Source organism: Amia ocellicauda, chromosome 2, assembly GCF_036373705.1.
Source record: "Amia ocellicauda isolate fAmiCal2 chromosome 2, fAmiCal2.hap1, whole genome shotgun sequence".
Lineage (NCBI taxonomy): Eukaryota > Metazoa > Chordata > Actinopteri > Amiiformes > Amiidae > Amia > Amia ocellicauda.
In genome coordinates, this window is record NC_089851.1 from 62923058 (window position 1) to 62942020 (window position 18963).

General features: G+C 44.0%; 1 protein-coding gene across 6 annotated transcripts in view; it reads left to right on the forward strand.

Annotated features, from left to right (window-relative positions):
• kmt2ca (lysine (K)-specific methyltransferase 2Ca) overlaps positions 1-18963 on the forward strand; it is a 143380-nt gene that overhangs the window by 40122 nt on the left and 84295 nt on the right. For all 6 annotated transcript variants that reach the window (XM_066688276.1, XM_066688287.1, XM_066688316.1 and 3 more), the window contains exons 3-7: positions 2426-2514; positions 7029-7215; positions 10298-10489; positions 14453-14604; positions 15460-15569. In XM_066688276.1, the coding sequence (XP_066544373.1) occupies positions 2426-2514; positions 7029-7215; positions 10298-10489; positions 14453-14604; positions 15460-15569 (730 nt within the window). The remainder of the gene's footprint in view (positions 1-2425; positions 2515-7028; positions 7216-10297; positions 10490-14452; positions 14605-15459; positions 15570-18963) is intronic.

Genomic DNA, 18963 nt, shown 5'->3' on the forward strand with positions numbered 1-18963 from the left:
GAGAGGGAGAGAGAGCCAGGCAGCACACGACTGCAGAGGGAGAGAGGGAGAGGGAGGAGCTGAGGGAGTGGCAACACATTGCCAGGCACAACTGGATAAGGAGCTGCTTATGTCAAAATCATCCCCCCCCCCCCCCACTGTTAAACACGAGGCAGAGGATTTATTTTACTTTATTTTAAGTCCTGGGGCCCCAATGTAATGGCAAACGTCACATCCATTGACTGGGTAAATTGGGCTTCTGTTCCCAATTAATTTGAGCTCCAATGCTTACAGGTAGGTGTTGACCCAACAAACCCGAACCCATTGACGTTCTGGCAACATTGTACTAGTGACCACATAGCACTATAATTTTGCGGCAACACACAATTGTAAACTCTAGGGAATGTTGTCAGTCCCTTCCACAATAATGTTATTTTATTATTTGTATTTATTTATTAGCAGGCGCCCTTACCCAGTGCAAGAACATTTAAAAAGCCATTACAAAGTAGCTAAATGCTAAGTGCAAAATACAATGAGAAGCATACATCCCAGTACAAATGAACTAAAACATAATAGAGCTGCTTCCCTGCTGTGTGCCAAGCGGCAGGGTAGGCAAAATTAATATCACAGAAGTGGTTACAGTAAAATTATTAAAAGTGCTTAACAATAATCGAGAGCAGAATTATCCAGAGTATATCCGTTCAGTAAGAGTAAATGAAAAGCAGAAGATGTTGGCTGCAGTGGGCGGGGAAGGCGTGAGTCTTGAGGGAGAGCAAGCAGAGGGGAGAGTCTGGAGGTAGCTGGGTGCTGTCTGAGCAAGACTGCGGTAGGCGAGAACCACAGTCTCGGACTGGATGTTATATAAATACAATGAAAAATTTATACATTTGAGCTTGTTTTGAAGTTCTGGTGTCGTGCCTGTAAAATGCCCGAACGATAACGATACTGCGCATCAGCTGGAGATCTTTAACGACAGCCTGTGGTTAGGGTTAACATTTCTCTAAAACCTCAAACAATGTTGCTGCAATGAAGTGTGTTTGCCAGGGAAATTTCAGCCATGTATATGAAATGGTTCACAGACCTGAGGTATAAAATGGTCCCTGTTAAGGTACATAAATGAGCAAGTGTGAGCTCATGTCAAGCCTTAGTGCTGTAGCGCTTGTCAGGTGAGGGTAAAAGGTCTTAACTGAAACCTCTAATGTATGCGAAGTTGCCTAGTAATTGATTCAAACTGCTTTTGGAGTTGAGAGGGACACGGTTTTATAGCAGCAGACCACCAGGCAGATTTGTAAACCTGTTTTTTCATATATTTTATGAAGACAAAACTATCCAAAGATGTCTATTTTAAAACTACCTCTTGGATTGCCCTAATACATGTGTTCTTGATGTATTTGTATTGATGTAGTCATCTGTGTAGCTTGTGAACATCTCTCATGTGGGACAGTAAACCAGGGGTACTCCAGGAGCACACCGGCTGGTAATCTGATACTGAGCGGTCACCTTTGCCTACAAGGTTCGATTTCAGCCTCTTCTGTCAAGGTGTATTCTGCTTTTTGCACCTCTGTGCTAAACGTCTTGCCTTATTAATGACTTTCCTTAGGATTGTGTTGATCAGATGGTCCTTACTCTACCGCTACAGTTAACAACAGGACAGTCAAAGTCTTGGTGTTTCAAGCTTGGTTCATTCTACGATAGTGGTTTTACTGTGGCATCAAGCTCAGATGCTATAATCTGCCCCCTCCTCCTCCTCATTAAACTCCCTTCGTTAAGGACCTATCCTAAACTGCGTTTAACTTCTGTGAACCAAATGGTAGTCTTTTAACATGCTTTCCCACCTGGAGAGAGTAATACAGGTAATTTATGGCCGAAGTGTTTAGTCTCTTCTAACTATTCTGTCCATCGCAATTATGGGCATAATCCGATGAGAGACTAGGTCACTTGTTGGCAGAGCTGATGGTGGCTGGCTGCAGTTATGGAGAACCTGTACATAGTGTCTACTGTGTTGTGTTCATTGTGAACGTGGAAGCTTTGCATTACTGTGGGTGCCCGTCGGACTCTGTGAATCATGGGGCTGAATGTTTGTTGTACCATAGTGGTGACGTCACATGGACACTTGTTTTTCTGCATTATTGTCGTTGCCTTTGTCCGTCTCTACCTCAACACAGTGAAGTCAATCCACGATTTAAGGCAGAAATGTGTGGAATTGAATAAGATTCATCATGTTCCCCCACAGCCGTTCTGTTTGGACAACCACAGTTTGTTTTGTACGATTCGCCCATTCGCAGAGAGAGACAGGTGATGAGTGGGTAGTGATTTCCATGTTCCTTTCGGTTATAATGTTGTGTGTATGTAGAACTTTCAATGCTTGAAATTGTTTAACCATGTAAGGATACAAAAAAGAACTTGGTGGTAGTAGTAGTAATGGTGTTGATCTTGCTGGTTTCAGATCTCGCAGCAGAGGGAAGCCGGCGGTGGACGATGAGGACAGCATGGACGGTGTTGAGGCGGCCGAGACGGAGACACCCACAGAGACAGGTGAGTGGCCTTCTCCTCTACGATGCATGGTGTTGGTGTCTGTGTGTCGGGTCTCTCGCCGTCTTGCTGACAGTCTTGGAAAGCAAGTCTGTTGCTTATACTGGTCTGCTTCCCATCCAGGTCCTGCAGCCGTCTTTATGATCAGAACCTTAAACTGCCATGTTATAAAGTCTGGGAAACGTTTAATTCTTCACAGTGGGGGTAAAGTGGAGAGATTTTGAAGGGGGATGACACTTGGAATGCTCTCCAGCCTCACAAGCACCAGAGAGCCTTAATTGAACCATTCCTAATGAACATGGTGGTCCCCGTCTTCAGAGATGGGTCCTGCAGGGGGGTGAGCTATCAAACGAGCGGAAGTGGGGCTCCCCAGGAGATCCCCTCGCTGTGACTTTTGAAAATGTGCTCGGAGGGTTTAAACTGTTCGTTAGTGTATGAGCGGGCTTATAAATGGCAGGTTTCTGGGGTTTGCGGCCTCTTGGCTTCCCCAGGGGCCACACGGCACCCAGAGGCCGAATATTTAGAATGCTTATGGACTTCCTGTCAGCTCTTATTGGATGTTTATTAATGCACCGGTGGCAAATCTCCAGGGAAGAGCAGCGAATGTATGCTCGGCAAAGTGTGGCAGGGGTTGCAGCGTCACGGGCAGCTCTCTGCATGTTCCTTCATATGTTCAAGAAACGAACCAAAGCTTTCAGAGCTGAAAGTGGTGAAGCTGCAGAAACGTAATAGTGCTTTTCAGATATACTTAATTGAAAGTGTTTTTACATCTACCATTAAGTTACACCCCACCCCACCACCACCTCCTTTCCACTGCCGTTCCTGAGAGCTGCACGACGATGGAGATTGTAGATGACTAATGTTCTATAAAAAGCTTTTTAAAATCCTTTTCTACATTTACATTACTGTGCTCTCTCTCTCTCACTGCTCTGGTAGTGGCCTGATGTCATGTGACTGCCTGGTTGGTGTTTTTTTTTTCTGCCTCATGCTTGAGCAAAGACTTCAGAAGCGATAAGCCCAGGCACCTGTGAGGGGGTGGAGAGAGGCTGTACTGAAGTGCAGGGTTATTTCTGTTAAAAAAAAAAAAAAAAAAAAAAAAAAAAAAAAAAGACAAACTTGTAATTTAAGGCTCTTTCTACAGCTTTGATTATTTTAGACACTTAATCAAGAGTACACTGACATCTCCAGAGTTGCCGCTCTTAAAGACAGACTTCCTCCAAAGTAACTTGGATCACTCTGAGACTCCAACACATGCTCGTTTGGTGTCCATTAATAACTAAGTGATCCAATGATCCTATCCGGTCTAATTTTAAATGTTCCCAAATTGTCACTCCAACCACATTGCTGAGGAGTTTGTTCCACATTGTGACGCCTCTCTGTAGATCGCCTTTAGGCTGTGACAACTATATTGAAAATTAAGTGTAAAAATATATATAGTTATTTCCAGTGTGGTCCTATGCCTGAGATTACCTCATTACATCTTACCGATGTCCCTCTCACTTCCTGAGCCCCATCTAGCTCTGGCGATGGAGATAGAAAGTGGCAGCCAACTCCATTAGCATGTCAGCATAAAAAAACAGGACTGCTTCACTTATTCCTTAAACCTCGGTCTGCGATACGTCCCCCAACCTCACTAGCTGCCTGGGCCTTGATGATGGCTGTAAGCAAAACTGATGAATGATCTCCAGGTTCCTTCATCTAACAGCTCTCGCAAAGGCAGCGTTGCAGAGATTAATTATTTGCTATTAATTGTGTTGAAGACTGGGTGTGGTGTGGGAGGTGGTGCTGCGCATCGCTGGTTCAGGTGCCATTGCAGCCTATGAAAAACAATCGAACAATGAGATTTTTTATTTTTTATTTTTTTTAAATAAAAGAAGCCCCAGGAAGGAAAGAGAGGGGAAAGAAAGTCTGTTATGAGACTACAAATCTGTAATTAATTAGGAATTTCCAGGTCAGTGGCTTTAAACAACAAATGTGTTTTTTTTATGGAGTAGCGGACAATGAGACGTCCATAGGGAAGGATCCGCGCTGCTCTGTGTGACGTCTGAAAGACCTGCCAAGACCAGTAACCCATCCACCCCACCCCCATGAGTAAAAATCCAATCTCGACTGCTTCATTAGGAAGAACTCATCTCCCCTGTAGCACTGAAACGATACACTGACATGAGCAACACAACACAATACTTTCTGATGATGTAAAACCTTACTGAAGCGTCATGGCTCTCTAAGCTCAAATCTGTAACGAGAAATGCCTTATAATTCTAATGTGGGAAACCCCATGCATCCTAAACAACTTGCATGTCTTTTAAACATTATCAAATTGTAAGTTATTTTTAAAAAACAGTGCTGAAAGACCACAGATGAACCTATTCATATTTGTCAGGAGGGTCTTGGTGACTCTGCCCGTTCAGGTTTGACTCTCGTGTGTGGGTTTGTGTCGACCACCCGTTTCTCACAGGCTTTGTTTAACCGTAAACACAAATGTTAAAATTCGACCCCTCAGTGGAACATTGTCAGAATTGAGGGCAAGATGGATGAAGCCAAATACAGGAAACTCCTAGTGGAAAACCAGCTTCAGTCAGGCCTTGGACTGGGGTGGATGTTCACCTTTCAGCAGGACAATGATCCTAAACACACAGCCAAGGCTACACTGGAGTGGTTTAAAAACAAGAAACTGAGTTTCCTAGAGTGGCCCAGTCAAAGCCCAGACCTCAATCCATTTGTCAATTTGTGGCAAGACTTGAAAGTAGCTGTTAACCACCGGTGCCCATCCAACTTGAGAGCTTGAACAATTCTGCCAAGAAGAATGGGCAGAAAGTATAGGAACCAGATATGCAAAGCTGGTAGAGACTTACCCAAAAAGACTTGTCGTGTTATTGCTTACTAAGATCGTTCTACCAAGTATTGACTCAGGGCGGTGAATACTTATGCATCTAACACTTTTTTCAGTTTCACAATTAAAAAAAATTGCACCTTCAAGGTGTTGTGTATGTGGTATTAATCAACTAGAGAGAATCCCAATTAAATCAATTTTCATTCCAGATTGTAACACATCAAAATGTGGAAAAGTCCTTGTGGAGTGAATGTTTATGCAATCCATTGTATGTATATTTTTATTACTGTTAAGTCTAGCAAAATAAACATTATGAGTTTTAATTTATTTTTTAAATCGCCACTGCTCCTGTCTTCTGTGTTATCTGAAGAAAATGTTAGCAAAACCGCACAAATGCTGAAGACTGTGATGTTGCTGCTGTTTCAGCTCAGTCTGTTAGGTGGTACTAGAAAAACAAACCAGAGGAGATATTTACATATATATTTTCAGTTTGACTTTGTTGACGTTATCATATTACCAGCAACTGGAAGTTGAGCAATTCCTAAATCCTCACTCGGTCAGTACATCAGTACTCTTGTGTCTTTGCTTTTGGAAATCCCTACACAAATCCTTTGTGTTGCAATAGCCTGCCTTCTCTCATTTATGATCCCAAGCACACTTTCAACACCTCACGTTCATCTGCAGAATTTTGCATCCACCTTGGGCTGCCGTTCGGTCCCCTCGCGTTCATTAGAGCCAACATGCCGTTACACATATGAAGAACAGCGCCTTTATGGGACCTTGTTAGAGTTTTTAGGTGCTTTTAGTTCCGTGTCTGCAATGCCAGCCTCAGTCTCCTGGCGATAGCGGTTTCACTCCTGAGACCTCGCTGATGTCACAGGCTGGAGCTTAGCTTCCTGTGTGCTCACTCGGGTTTAAAAAAAAAAAAAAAAAAAAAAAACTGCTGATCTCTCAGCTCAAGTTCCTGTGTGTGCTTTTGTTTGGTGGTTGTTGTGGTGGTAACTAGAAACATAAGACCCCTGTGCAGGCCGAAGCCTTCAGAGATTGTTCTTCGAATGGGGACTGGGCGCCAAGCTTGCTTTGCCATATCTGTTTTTCGGTTCATGGCACTCAAAGCAGGTGTATCTGTGGCTATAAAACAATGTTTTCTTAGACACAAACTGCAGCATTCAGTATATAATGTTTGTATAAGTACTTAGTATGACCTGTTTTTTTTTAATCTATGGGGTAAAACAATTTGAGATCTGTTAAAAACACTGCTTGGTAGTGTCACAAGCGTTTAAAACCAAAATGATCAATTCCAAATTTCTTGTATTCTTGTACATTTCATATTCCGTGAATGAAGAGTATTAATAATTAAAATCAGTTGAACAAAGGATATTTGTGTCCGGTTAACCATAGGCTTTTGTCTAACACCACAGTTGCACATCAGAAATGCTTTGTTTACATTAGTTCCCACTACAAATAACCGTTATCTATTGTACATAGATTGAAAATGTTGATCCTTTCAGTGGCTATATGTTGGCGGTGTCTGGAGGGGAGGGGGACGTCCACAGGATTCGAAACTCATTTGACAACATTTGACAACCCTCCTTTTGTTGGATGTTATTAGTTTTCTTGTTTTTTGTTTGGTCTTGCTTTGTTTTCTGCACCTGAATGCTTCTGTGTTTCTCATCTTCTGCAGCAGAAACAAAAGAGCAGCCTCCATCCGCAGAAGAGAGGGACCCGGAGAGGCCGAGGGACGAGCTCGAGAACCTGCGGCCTGTGGAGGGCGGGGGGCAGGATGGCACCCGGTCCCCGCTCCCCTGGCCCTGCACCACAGAGGCGTCTGCCGGGTCCTCTGCCTTAGCCGCCGAAGAAGCCAAAAGCAGGTTAGAGCGCTGCACTTGACTTGTGCTGAGTCACAGACACTGGAGGCAGTGAGTGAGTGTGTGTGTGTGTGTTTGTGTGCGTCAGTGTGTTTGCGCTCGCATGTCTGTGTGTGTGCGCGTGGCAGTCTGTGAGAGGGAGGGAGTGTGTGTCTGTGTGTGGCAGTCTGGTAGAGGGAGGGAGGGAGGGAGGGGGGGGTGTGTGTGTGTTATTTGCTGTCTTTGTGTGTCTGGCAGTCTGTGAGTAAGTGTGTGTGTGAAAGGAGTGCAGAGTTGGGGGATGGGACCAGCAGCAGAGGCAATCACACAGTGGAGAATGCTGGGTATAAAGGAAAGCTGCAGGATAAATGAAGTCTGCCAGGCCTCTCCAAACCCTGCCAGCTTGCAGACTGGAGGGCTGGTACCATAATTAGTGGAGGATGAGAGAAGGGGGTAGGGGAGGGAGGGAGCAAGAAAGGGTTTCCTCGTCAATGCCTCCATTTAGCACTGAGCACAATCGCAGTAGTGCGCCGTCCTGGAGCAACAGGTGTCAAACCCAAAATCAAAAATCAAACCCTCTTTTTTGCTTTTTGGTTTGTGACTTTAGGTCACAGAAGAAGGGAGAGAATACTGTTTGTCACCTACCGTTAAACAGCAGGTGCACGAATGTCCATCGCTTTTATCAGTCCACGTTTCCAGCAATATTTCCCCTCCCTCCTCCTTTGCCACCCATGCACTTGTAGATCGTCTGGTTTTGTTATTTTTATGAATTTGCAAGTTCACGAATCTTTTAAATTCTCAAAATGAATTTCTCAAGCACATTTTGTTATGGTTTTCGATGTGTGAGTCTTTGAGTTAGTTTTCCAATGTTATGGTGATGATTTGAACAGAAGATAAAGGCGGAATTTGCTTCAAGAAAAGACACAAAATAGAAATTGAATGTTTTGCTGTCATTTTTTGTCTGCGAGGTTTAGTGCGTCTATGTCAGTGTGATGTTGGATGGTTGTCTTAGTGAGATTCTCCCAGAAGTACTTGAATAGGTCCCCTTCTGTAAGCTGCTGGGATAACAGGTTGGAGAAGAGTAGGATTGGGGGGCTCTTCCATGCATCCTAATTAATTTGCTGACCAAGTCGGCCTTGTCGATGGACACCACATTGAGGTGGAGGGCCAATACTCCTGGGAGCTTATTAAGGGCAAAGCCTGTCTCCCTTTTCTCTAAACAAACATTTGAGAGGTATTGATGACGAGTCCTGCTCCCTCTTCTGAAGAAAACTAAAAATGTCGGCTGCTGTTAATGAAACCAGCTTTGAGTAGATTTACAATTAAATTTTCAAACTGCGGCTCAAATGTTATGCATGTTTTCAGTGCAAGCCGAGGGAAAAGGGGAATACTTAAAGTACGGTGATATGGGTAATTTACCCATGTGAGTTGTTGTAGAAGTGAAAATACATCAATCTATAATCTGTCTATCTATATCTGTATTTTCTAACTGCTTTCCTTTTCTTGCTTTTGAAAAAGCCGACAACTTGCCAGTCTGATGTCATAAGAAAGTGCTAATTGGGCATGTCAGGGGCCAGTCTATAAGAGACGGGAGTCGGGGGTGTCAGCGAGCGAAGGAGCTCTGGGGAGGGATTGCGTGCTATTCTTGGAGCTCAACCTCAGAATTAATTTCATCCTTTAATTGCGGTGGCTGAGTGCATCAAATGAGAGCTGCACCACCGTGCTTGTGTACGGGAGACGTCTTGTTGAATCGCTAATGCGTATTGTACATCTGCAATCCATATGTCTGAAGCCGTGCTAAGATTGCTCTACAGCTTTGCCCCCAAATAACCCTGTCTGTAGAATAGTCTGTGTTTATTTGGATTTAATCCCCTTGGTAGCACAGTCCGTTGCATTTATTTATATATTTAAAGTTGTGGAAAAGAAGCCTACATGACAGGTGCTGGGAAAACTAGAGACGATATTTGAAATTCTTCCATATTCTCTGCCGGTCTATTTACAGATAGTTAAATACATGCGTATAATATATCTTGACCAAATGGTTTTGATCCACTCGTTGCGTCTTTTATTTTGTGCAGATGTTTATCATTTAGCATTCAGTCGGGTTATACAGCATAAGCTTTCGATTCAGATACCTTAACTTCGTATAATTGCTAACAGGACCTGAGGGGCAACCCTTATAATGTGACAACAGGGCATCAGTTGACGTTGACAGCCAGTTGGCCTTAACAAACGGTAACACTTGCATGCTAACCCCATGTTATATCCTGCCCAGCATGGTTTCCTTTACTTCAGTTCCTATTCATCTAGACTACTGCTCTTCCCTGGCACCGGTTTTGATTAGGGTTTAATATTCCCCACCGTGGGAGATGTGAATTTTTGTGTGTTTTTGTTTTGTTTTGTTCTTTTAAGTGCTGTGCTGTGTACCGAGGATTGTTCCTGCAAGAATTTTCAAATTAGTCCTGGGAAGTAAGGGTTCCTGCTTACATTTCCAAAGATGTAACGGCTCGGCTCAGCTGTGGCTTTTCTCCTTCCCGTGCCGAGTCTCTGGGGAAAATAATGGACTCAAACATTGCCCAAGTGTGCATCTCGCTGTGTACCGGGCGGTTCCTGAGTGTGCTGCTTTTGGTTGATGGAGTTGAGGGAGAAGGCATGGGGGGTGTTATTATATTATCCATAGTAAATGGCTTAAATCTTTAAGAAAGAAGATTTGAATCTCAGGCCCCAGAATGAGTTTTTTCTTCTCTGGATCATTCAACAAGAGTTGTTCCCGAGGACAGCCACTTTGATTTGATTAATGGAAAATGCTATACAAGCTTAATCCATGGTGTACAAGGGATTTACACAGCCTGTGAAAACACTTCAGTAGTGTGTCGAGAGTCAGGTCTCAATAAGGGGAAAATCCTGCTTCCAGTGTTTCCGTAAGACCCAACAGTAGGAAGCATACAGGGTTTAGGGAATTGGTCTCCTGTATCAACTGCCAATGTGGTCTAATTCTGGATTATTACAGTTTAATCCTATTCAATATACCAGTAGGTGTGTAGAATGTGTACTTTTTCAGTTTCAATGCGTTCATTGACCCAAACTGGCTCCTCTCTCTTTGCAGCTTTCAGCCCTGTGCCTTCTGCAACTGTGGAGACCGGAGCCTCCTGGGGCAGGGGGAGCTCAAGCTCTTCACCCCAACGCCGGGGTACAGCCCAGACGATGTCCGCAGCAACAAGGGAGGGGACGGCGAGGAGGATGGTGACGGGAGCCCCCAGGATGGCGCGCCGGGCCACAGGCAGAGGGGAGCCAAGAAGTGAGTCCATTAATCCAGATCTGTTGCTGTGTTGCTGCAGCTTGCTTCCTTCCCTTTCTCTTCTTTACAATGTTTTGTGTAGAATTTTGATTTGCCACCTTCTTGGCTTTTTATCTTTTTAACCAAAAGATTTTGAATCTCTAGGACTGCAAATAGCTTGTAGAGTTGCATCCACAGTAGCTGCAAGAGCAGACCCAAAGCGGCCTAAACTCCCGGTGTGAGCAGGCCATCTAAGTGCGTTTATTTAGTTCAATAGTGGGTTTATGAAACAAAGGCTTACAGAAAATGATAGGGATGAATACAAGTTGAAAGGATACACAATTTAGGAAAGACGGGCAAAATCAAAGAGGTGGTGGGATGGCATTATATGTCAGAAATAATATTGTACAATTTAATCAGGACTGCATGTAGCAAGGACGTGGCTGTTATAATGGGGGAATCTCAATTTCCCAAACATTGACTGGGAAAGCCCAGTTGGGATTACAGAAGCAGAAATAGAAATGGTTTAGATGGTAAATGACTGCTTTTGAACTCCATTTGTCAGGGAACCAACAAGAGAGTGCATGCATTGATTTTGATCTTTTCAAATGACCAGGATAGAGTCAGAGGGACAGGCCGCTAACTAAAATATTCCAAATGACACTTCGAACAGGGGATGTGCCAACTGACTGGAAGACAGCAAATGTCATACCAATCCACAAGAAAGTGGACAAAACTGGGCCAGGAAATTACAGACCAATCAGTCTCACCTGTAAAATGTTGGAAAAAATGATTAGACACAAAATCGAGGAGCATCTTAATGAAAACCATATTCTTGGTGATAGTCAACATGGGTTTAGACGAGGCAGATTTTCAAAAAGCTTTTGATAAGGTTCCACACCATTGACTGATCCTCAAATTGGAAGCTGTAGGCATTCAGGGTAATGTAAGTAGATGGATTATGAACTGGTTGATGTATAGGTAGCAGAGGGTGTCGATTAGAGGAGTTGCTTCTAACTGGAGTGAGGTTGTTAGTGGAGTTCCACAGGGATCAGTACTAGGGCCTTTGCTTTTTCTAATCTATATTAATGATCTGGACTCTGGGATAGTTAGCAAACTTGTCAAATTTGCAGATGATACTAAAATAGGTGGCTCAGCAGATACATTCTCGGCAGCACAGGTTGTTCAAAGGGACTTAGATAATATTCAGTTGTGGGCCGACACCTGGCAGATGAAATTCAATGTGGACAAGTGCAAGGTATTACATGGAGGTAACAAAAATGTCCACTATAATTACACTATGGGAGGAATAGAACTAGATGAAGTAATGCATGAGAAAGACCTAGGAGTCTATGTGGACTCCTCACTTTCTCCATCCAAACAATGTGGGGAAGCAATAAAAAAGGCAAACAGACTGTTAGGGTATATTGTCAAAATATGGTAGAAACCAGCTGCTGAACAGACCCAGTACTCATTCTCCTCACATTTTTTGCATGTATTTATTTTTAGGGAAAATAGAGTAAAAACAAAAGTCAGTCAGTAGTGCATTGAACGATGATTGATATCCCAATCCTGGTTTTGAAAATGTTTTCAACTCAGGAAAAAGGTTCTTTATTTTTGACTTGAACAAAATTGACTTGTTTGGTTGCCATTCTCTTCAAGCTACTTTATGAACTTGTGGAATTACTGGCCATTCCAACTGCAGTGACCAAATCTTTACTGCTTTCATCACCTGGGCAGGAAATCCTTAAGCACATCAAGTCAGGGTCATCTTTCCTTACATCTACATTGAATATTCCCATGAAGGAACAAGATCCATATTGAGAATCCCCAGACAGGAGTAGTCCCATGATGAGATCAATGAGAGTGGATAGTCTTCAAAACCAGGGCTCTCACAGTGTTCAAAGCTTTAATTGTTACTAAACAGGCCTCTGTACCAACGTCACACTTACTTTGAAGGCATATTGTATGAGAGAAAGAAACCGAGAGCAAATCCCCACCCTCTCTTCCCTTTTTTTGGTTGAGAAATTTTGTCAATTAAACCAAATTAGTGTTTTCTTTCCATTGTACAGGCGGCAGAAGATGGAGTGTTTGTGACCTAAATAAGCGAGTAAATGCTAATGAACTGAGCTCGAGAATTCAATTCGGGTCAATTAATTTGCAGCCAAAATGGCCTGATGATTAGTCGCTTGCTGAGGAGAAGAGGAAAAAAAAAAAAAAAGAAAACAATGCAAAAAAGAGAAATCCATAAATTAGTATTCCTCTCGTTGCCTTTTGCTTATAGTAATTTATTAGCTCTGTCTGTCACGCTAATGACACGTGACCATTGTTGTAAAAGCCCCCAAGTAAAGACACTCCCTTGGCTGATTGGACAAGTGCCTAATTTGTTCAGTTCTTTGGAGCCAATCTAGCGTTTCCCTGGGGTTGGGTGATGTAATGTGCGCCGAGTGCAGTCCTGGAAGGCGTCCAAGCGGCGGAGCATTGTTGTGCTGGAGCGCTGCAATTGGTCAGGGTAGGGGGGGGACTGGAGCCATGCCAAGGATGGAAGGAGAGCGAGGGATGAAAACAATAACAAAACCAAAACAAAAAAAAGGGGGTGGGGGTGGTGGCTATTGAGTGATATTTAAGGTAGCACGAGTTAAGGAAGGCCGGGCTGTCTGAGGCCGCAGACGAGATGCCCGGATGGCTGTGACACGATCACTGCTATCCTCCAGAGAGCTTACAGTTTGGGCACCCCCCCACATACACACACTTTGTTATGTTTTGAGAACCGTATGCATTACCACCTAAACCCACCTGAAGAAGGAACGCGTAACCGCATCCGTGTAATTAAAATGCCTCCCTAACCTGCTCTCGCACTAATAGACCCCGACACGACATAATCGGCTACATAATGAAAAGTAGCGTCTTCTAACGAAGGCCTCTCAGTCCTAATTAAAACTTTAGACAGGGGGAGGGGGGGAGCATCTCGCTATGATCTCGGCCTTGGGCTTGGAAGTGATTGTTGATTTTGTATTGGTTTTATTTGTATATGCTTGTGTATCTCCTCTGTTTTGTTGAAGAATGCAGAGATGTCTGTTGCCCGAGTCTGAACTCAATCCGTCCTACTGGTTTCACTTGCTTTGATTTCCTGTTGCACTTTGTTTTTATTAAAAACCTATAGGCAAAACCTATAATGTGTCGTCTGTAGACATTACAGTATAGGTGAGGTAAAGCCCCCTCCAGTAATGTCTATTTTCTGGTTTATTTAGTCCCTTTAATGGCTCAGAACATTTCGCATGTGATCGTTAAACCTCCTTTTCTCTGTGTACAGCGCAAATGTGTGCCCCCCCACCCAATTTCCATTTTTACTTGACTCTGGAATGAAGTTAGTTTAATCCCTAGAGTACACTCTCATTTCCCCAGGCCTTGCTGCATTTTCTTCTACAGTATTTTCACTAACAATGACACCGCAAGTACTAGGATTTTGACTCCACGGCAGAGTTGTTCGCACACGGCTCCGGCTCTGGTGTCAGGTGGTGTGGTCGAGTGGGAGGGAGGTGTAAAGACAACGTGCTGCTGTCACTGTGTCACAGTAGCCGTCGTGCACGTCGCTTTTAAGTGCTGGCATCCAGACATCTTTTCAAACGGGCTTCAGCTGAAGATGTTATGGGAAATACTTTGATTTTTTTCTCCTCTCCCCCTCCCTCCCCTCTCGAGTGAATTCAGATGCACCACTGCAGCTCTGTGGAAGGATTCTGTTTTGGCTTTCATCACTTTGTTCACAGTGTTGGCTGTGTTACCGAATGAAGCTCTTTTTAAATGTAAATTCTTATTTTCTCTTTTCTTGCGGCTCCGTGCAGGAGTCTAAGTGGCTGTCCAAAAGAAAAACCCGAGATCATTCTCTGGGTTCGGTTCGCGAGATGGAGCAGCCAGCCCCTCGTCTGTTGTGCATTTACCAAATTTATCCTCCCATTTTTATCCTCCCTTCTCCGTCTCCTCCAGGGACTGCACCTCTCCCTGCAGCGGCGCGCCGTCCTTGGCCCCTGGGATCTTCGAGGCCTCTCCCGAGGAGCAGGCTAGCAAGTATTGGGACGAGCTGACGCAGGTTGGGCTGCCCAGCGACATCGATGCGCGATCGCTGTTTGATCTTGCAGGTAAGGAACTGCCCAGTCCAAACATAAGCAAGCAAATGTAGGGCAAAAATAAATCCTGTACAGTTACACATACCAAAACGTCTTTGCTCCCAAGGAAATCAAACCCTCCTGGATGCATATGGCATGTGTGTCGCTGCTTGGCCAAGAATAATCCTTAAACCACGACCATAAGGTGAAACTGAGTTGTAGCCAGATAACTTTCACCCCAATCTCTGCCCCTTGTGTGATATGGCAGCTCAGAGTTGTTCCATCTGTTAGTTGAGATGGACGACCTCTTTCTTCAGCTCCCTCATGTCCAGGTCGCTATAATATCCCTTGCTAGTCTCACCTCTAGTGAATAGATTCTGTGAACCACAAGCATTTCCAGGAAAGACTGCTTATCCAGACTCTCCCAACTAATTGTTGCGGCTTCTTCCTCTGCCAGGGGGTATAACCTGCAATTTAGTTGTGGTAAACTGGTGAGGAAGCCCTGGGGCTGTTCTACCTTCCACTCGTGGCTGGTTCATTTAATTGGGAGTTTCTGACTGGCTCTGTTGAATGCAGTTGGAAAATACAGGAAGCTGCTGTGGTGCGAGGAAGTGTTGCACAACTGCATTGCCTGAAGTCTGGTCCCTGGGCAAAAGCTTTCCCTCTCTTGAGGTTTGTCCTGCTGAGGAGTGAACTTCACTGGTCTTGGTCTAGAAGCTCTAAACACTTTGTAGGATTTTGTGGATCACCCACAGATGTCTGTTGACTGAATTCCCCTCCCCCAGAATGAAAGATACTCCTTTTGCATCTGGAAATCTTCTGGTTTTTAGAGTGTTTTGTATTCCTCCCCTCCCTCTAAAGCCTTCCTTCTTGTCTTCCCGGTCGCAGGACGCTGCTGGGCCCACCAGAGCTGTGCCATGTGGTCGGAGGGCGTGAGCCGGGCTCCGGGGCAATCGCTGGCCTACGTGGACAGAGCCATCGACTCAGGGAGCACAGAGGTAAGCCCCAAATCAGGGCCCTGTCATTATTTATCTATTTTATGTATATATGGACAGTTGGTTTCTCTCTCGTTAATTTCCTGCATTTGTGTAATGGCACTATTTGTTTAGGCCTCTTCAGTTCCTCTATATTAATTTGTTTTTGTTTTTTTTAATTGTATGAGATCATTTCTAGGTTGGTCGTGTATTCATTCTTCTGCCTGCCTGAATTAATTAAGTGGTTTTGCTTACTTGATTTACATAAGCGCTATGTTACTCGGCCAATAAAGGATGGTTCGGTAAAATATTCAGCTATGATGGAACAACAACAACAAGATAACATACTTCTGAAATAATGGCTATAGGTCTTTGTTCAATATGTCTTAAATAAACCAATAATTAGTTGAGTGTTTTCATGGTTGGAAGAGGAAAATAAATAGAGAACAGGAGACCATTTTTTTTTTTTTTTTTTTTTTTTTCGCCAGGTTTCCTTGATCCTTGGATAATTTTAATTAGGAGTTCAAGAGTTGAAAGCTACCATAGTAACGTGTCTGTTGTGCGATTCTGCCAATTACAGTCATGAATAGAAGTGGGTGTGGTGCAGCAATTGGGAGGCCTAAAAGATTGTATTCTGGCAAAATGCACTGTCAGCAAATTAATGTGTTTTTAATGAAGGGGTTGCTTCCGTTTTCCAAGACCTGAAATTTCTCATCTTGCTTTTTTCGGGCAGTGCTCCATTTTTGTGTTTTGGGTTATTAAGGTCCGTTGAGTGCTATGCTTCAGTCGTGCTGTAGTTACCCATCCGTGAACCTGTTTCCTTTCCCCCACAAGAGCTGGGAATAAGACCCTCTTTGCATTGCAGTCGGATCGATATCTGAATCTCTGCTGTGTATAGAAACGCCACACGTCCCAGACTGGATATTTCATAGCTGATGCCTTATTGTAGCGAATACACCAGGAGGAAAGAGTCAAGGGGTGCAGCTTGTTAACATGTAAGGAATCAAATTTCTGTGCCCGTACAATCCCCCAGCGCCTCCACATCTCGGTATATGCCAATGGATTGGTCTCTCTTCCATGATGTACATTTGAGTTTTCCCTTCTTCATTATTGCTTTTTCATTTAAAAAAGCTTGAGAAACCAAAAGCCTTATTGAAATGGTAACAAAATACTAAATAAAGCAGATATTGTTAGTTTGTGTGCTTGTCATTATTTTCAGTGACTGGGGGGTTCCCAACACAGCTTTTTTGAGCTAGATGGTATTTGATTGGGATCTCGAGTCACTCTTGACACAAAGTCCCCGCATTCTCCTCCTTTAAAGAGGATGTTTTTCCCAAGCCGTATTGAACTCGTCCTGCATCTCAGCAGTGAAGGGTCTATGCAGAGGTTTAGTATGTGATAAACGTATAACATCACGATTACCACTCACTTGCACACTTGGGCCCAGACCAATCCACATCCACCTCCTTGCATGTCATCTTGAGTTGAGACATGTGCCCTCGGACAGCCGAGGTTTCTGATTTGCGTCCGGGTCAGAGTTTTTTTAGTTTGGTCTGGCCGATGAGGGCAGCTAGAAGCCCCCTGACTTGTGAGACTGGACGGTCTTTACCATGTATCCTCTCTCCAATTGCCACGACCATCATCTGGCACAGCTGGAGTTGGCAGCTGCATTTCAAAGGCAGCAGGTTTCCGAGGAAACGACACACTGCTTACAGATCCAATCTGAGGCGCAATCTCAACAAGGCGAGACTCCAAGACAACTGCCTTGTTCAGCAACTAGGGCCTTCTCTAGGGCCTCTTCAAGTGTAGTTTGTCGGTATCACAATGCTGCAGCCAGCTTGGCAAACGATCTGGCCATCACGTAGACATCTGGAAGATGTTGGAGTGAGACCCGAAACAACCAAGTTTAAGTATGCACCGTGAGTCTGAGCTTTTTATTTTTTAATTCCTTATTTAAGCTAATTTGACTGCTATGCTCTCGTCCCATTTGATACACGTGCTGCATTTTCCTGTGAAAATACTGTGCTGGGTAATGGGAGCTACACTCCCTGGAGACCGAATGTATTCTACATGTGGGAATTTTCTTTTGTGTGTTTGGAGGCAGAAATCTGACACTGCTTCTGCCTCTGGATTAAACTGGATTTCAATGGAAATTAAGTGGAAGTCAAAGGTTTAACCTAAAACAATTGCCCAATGGCAAGGTTTCAAGTGGAGAGGTTGTGAATACATTTTACTGCAGCCATGTGGGAAGTGTGATCCTCATGCGAAATTGTTGGTTGTCGTGTTGGTTTTTGGTGATATCACTGTGTTCTGCTGGTGCTGAGTCTCTCTGTGGTCATAGTTTTGGCCCGCCCCGCACACACAAGCTCTCCAAGCTGAAGTGAAGAGTATGCTAAACAGGTCTTTGCTTAAAAATAGAATCAAGTCTGACTAGCCTTGCATTTCACCTCCAGAAGATTGTCTAAAGTGCTTTTGAAACTTTATATATAAAGGCTCTGTATCAAAGCACAATGATTGACATCCAGGCGACGACTTCTCTCCATTTATCAGGGAGGACTTTGACCTCCAGCACAAAAAGAGAAACTGTAAACTATTCTGCTAATTTCACTCTCCGGTGTATTCAAACAGGATTGAGCTGAGGAGAAGAGGCACAGATCGCTGCCTAGATATTAAACTGCTGCGCACTGTAATTTAATCCTGTGTGAGATGCTTACAGTTTCACTCTGATCTGTATGGTTTCATTGATTGAAACGCCAATTCATTTAAAAGGTTTGAGGTTTTCTCTCCTCTACATGATCAGAAATATCTGGCATGGTGGAGTGGCTTTTAGTGGCCTGTTAGCAGTTGCTTCTTTTATGCATTTAGTGTGTTAAGATTATTATTTTCTAGCAGTACATGCAGTTTATTTTTGCAGAAGAGGCTTGAGCCCTGGACAAACTGCTGGAATAGCTCAGTAAAACAAGACAAAGTAATATAACATTTTTATAAATGAAACCGATGGACAGAGAGGGACCAGACACAGGCAGCAGCCCGATCTTGTTTGTTTTATCCTCTTTTTGTGAGGGAGATGGAGAGAGTGTGAAACAAAAACAGATATTGGGGAGGGGAAGGCTGCCAAGGAGAAGGTGTGCTTGTGCTTGTTCTCCTGTCACATGTGATTGCACCATGGGCACCTTATACCAGTTCCCACCCATCAGTCTGGGGGAGTGGTGATGGATAAGGCCGCCAGGAAAGGTCGGCCCTGCCAGAGCTGCTCGCTCAGCTGTGAAATGGAAAGGTTACAGGGCTTGGGGGAGGGGGGGGGGGTGCTCATCCCTCCCCCGGCCCCGTTCCCCACCCCCTCTCGTTCATGTTCCTGTAATTGCTTTTGCACCCGTAATCTGTTCAATTATCAGCACTTTGCGAATTTACTGGAATG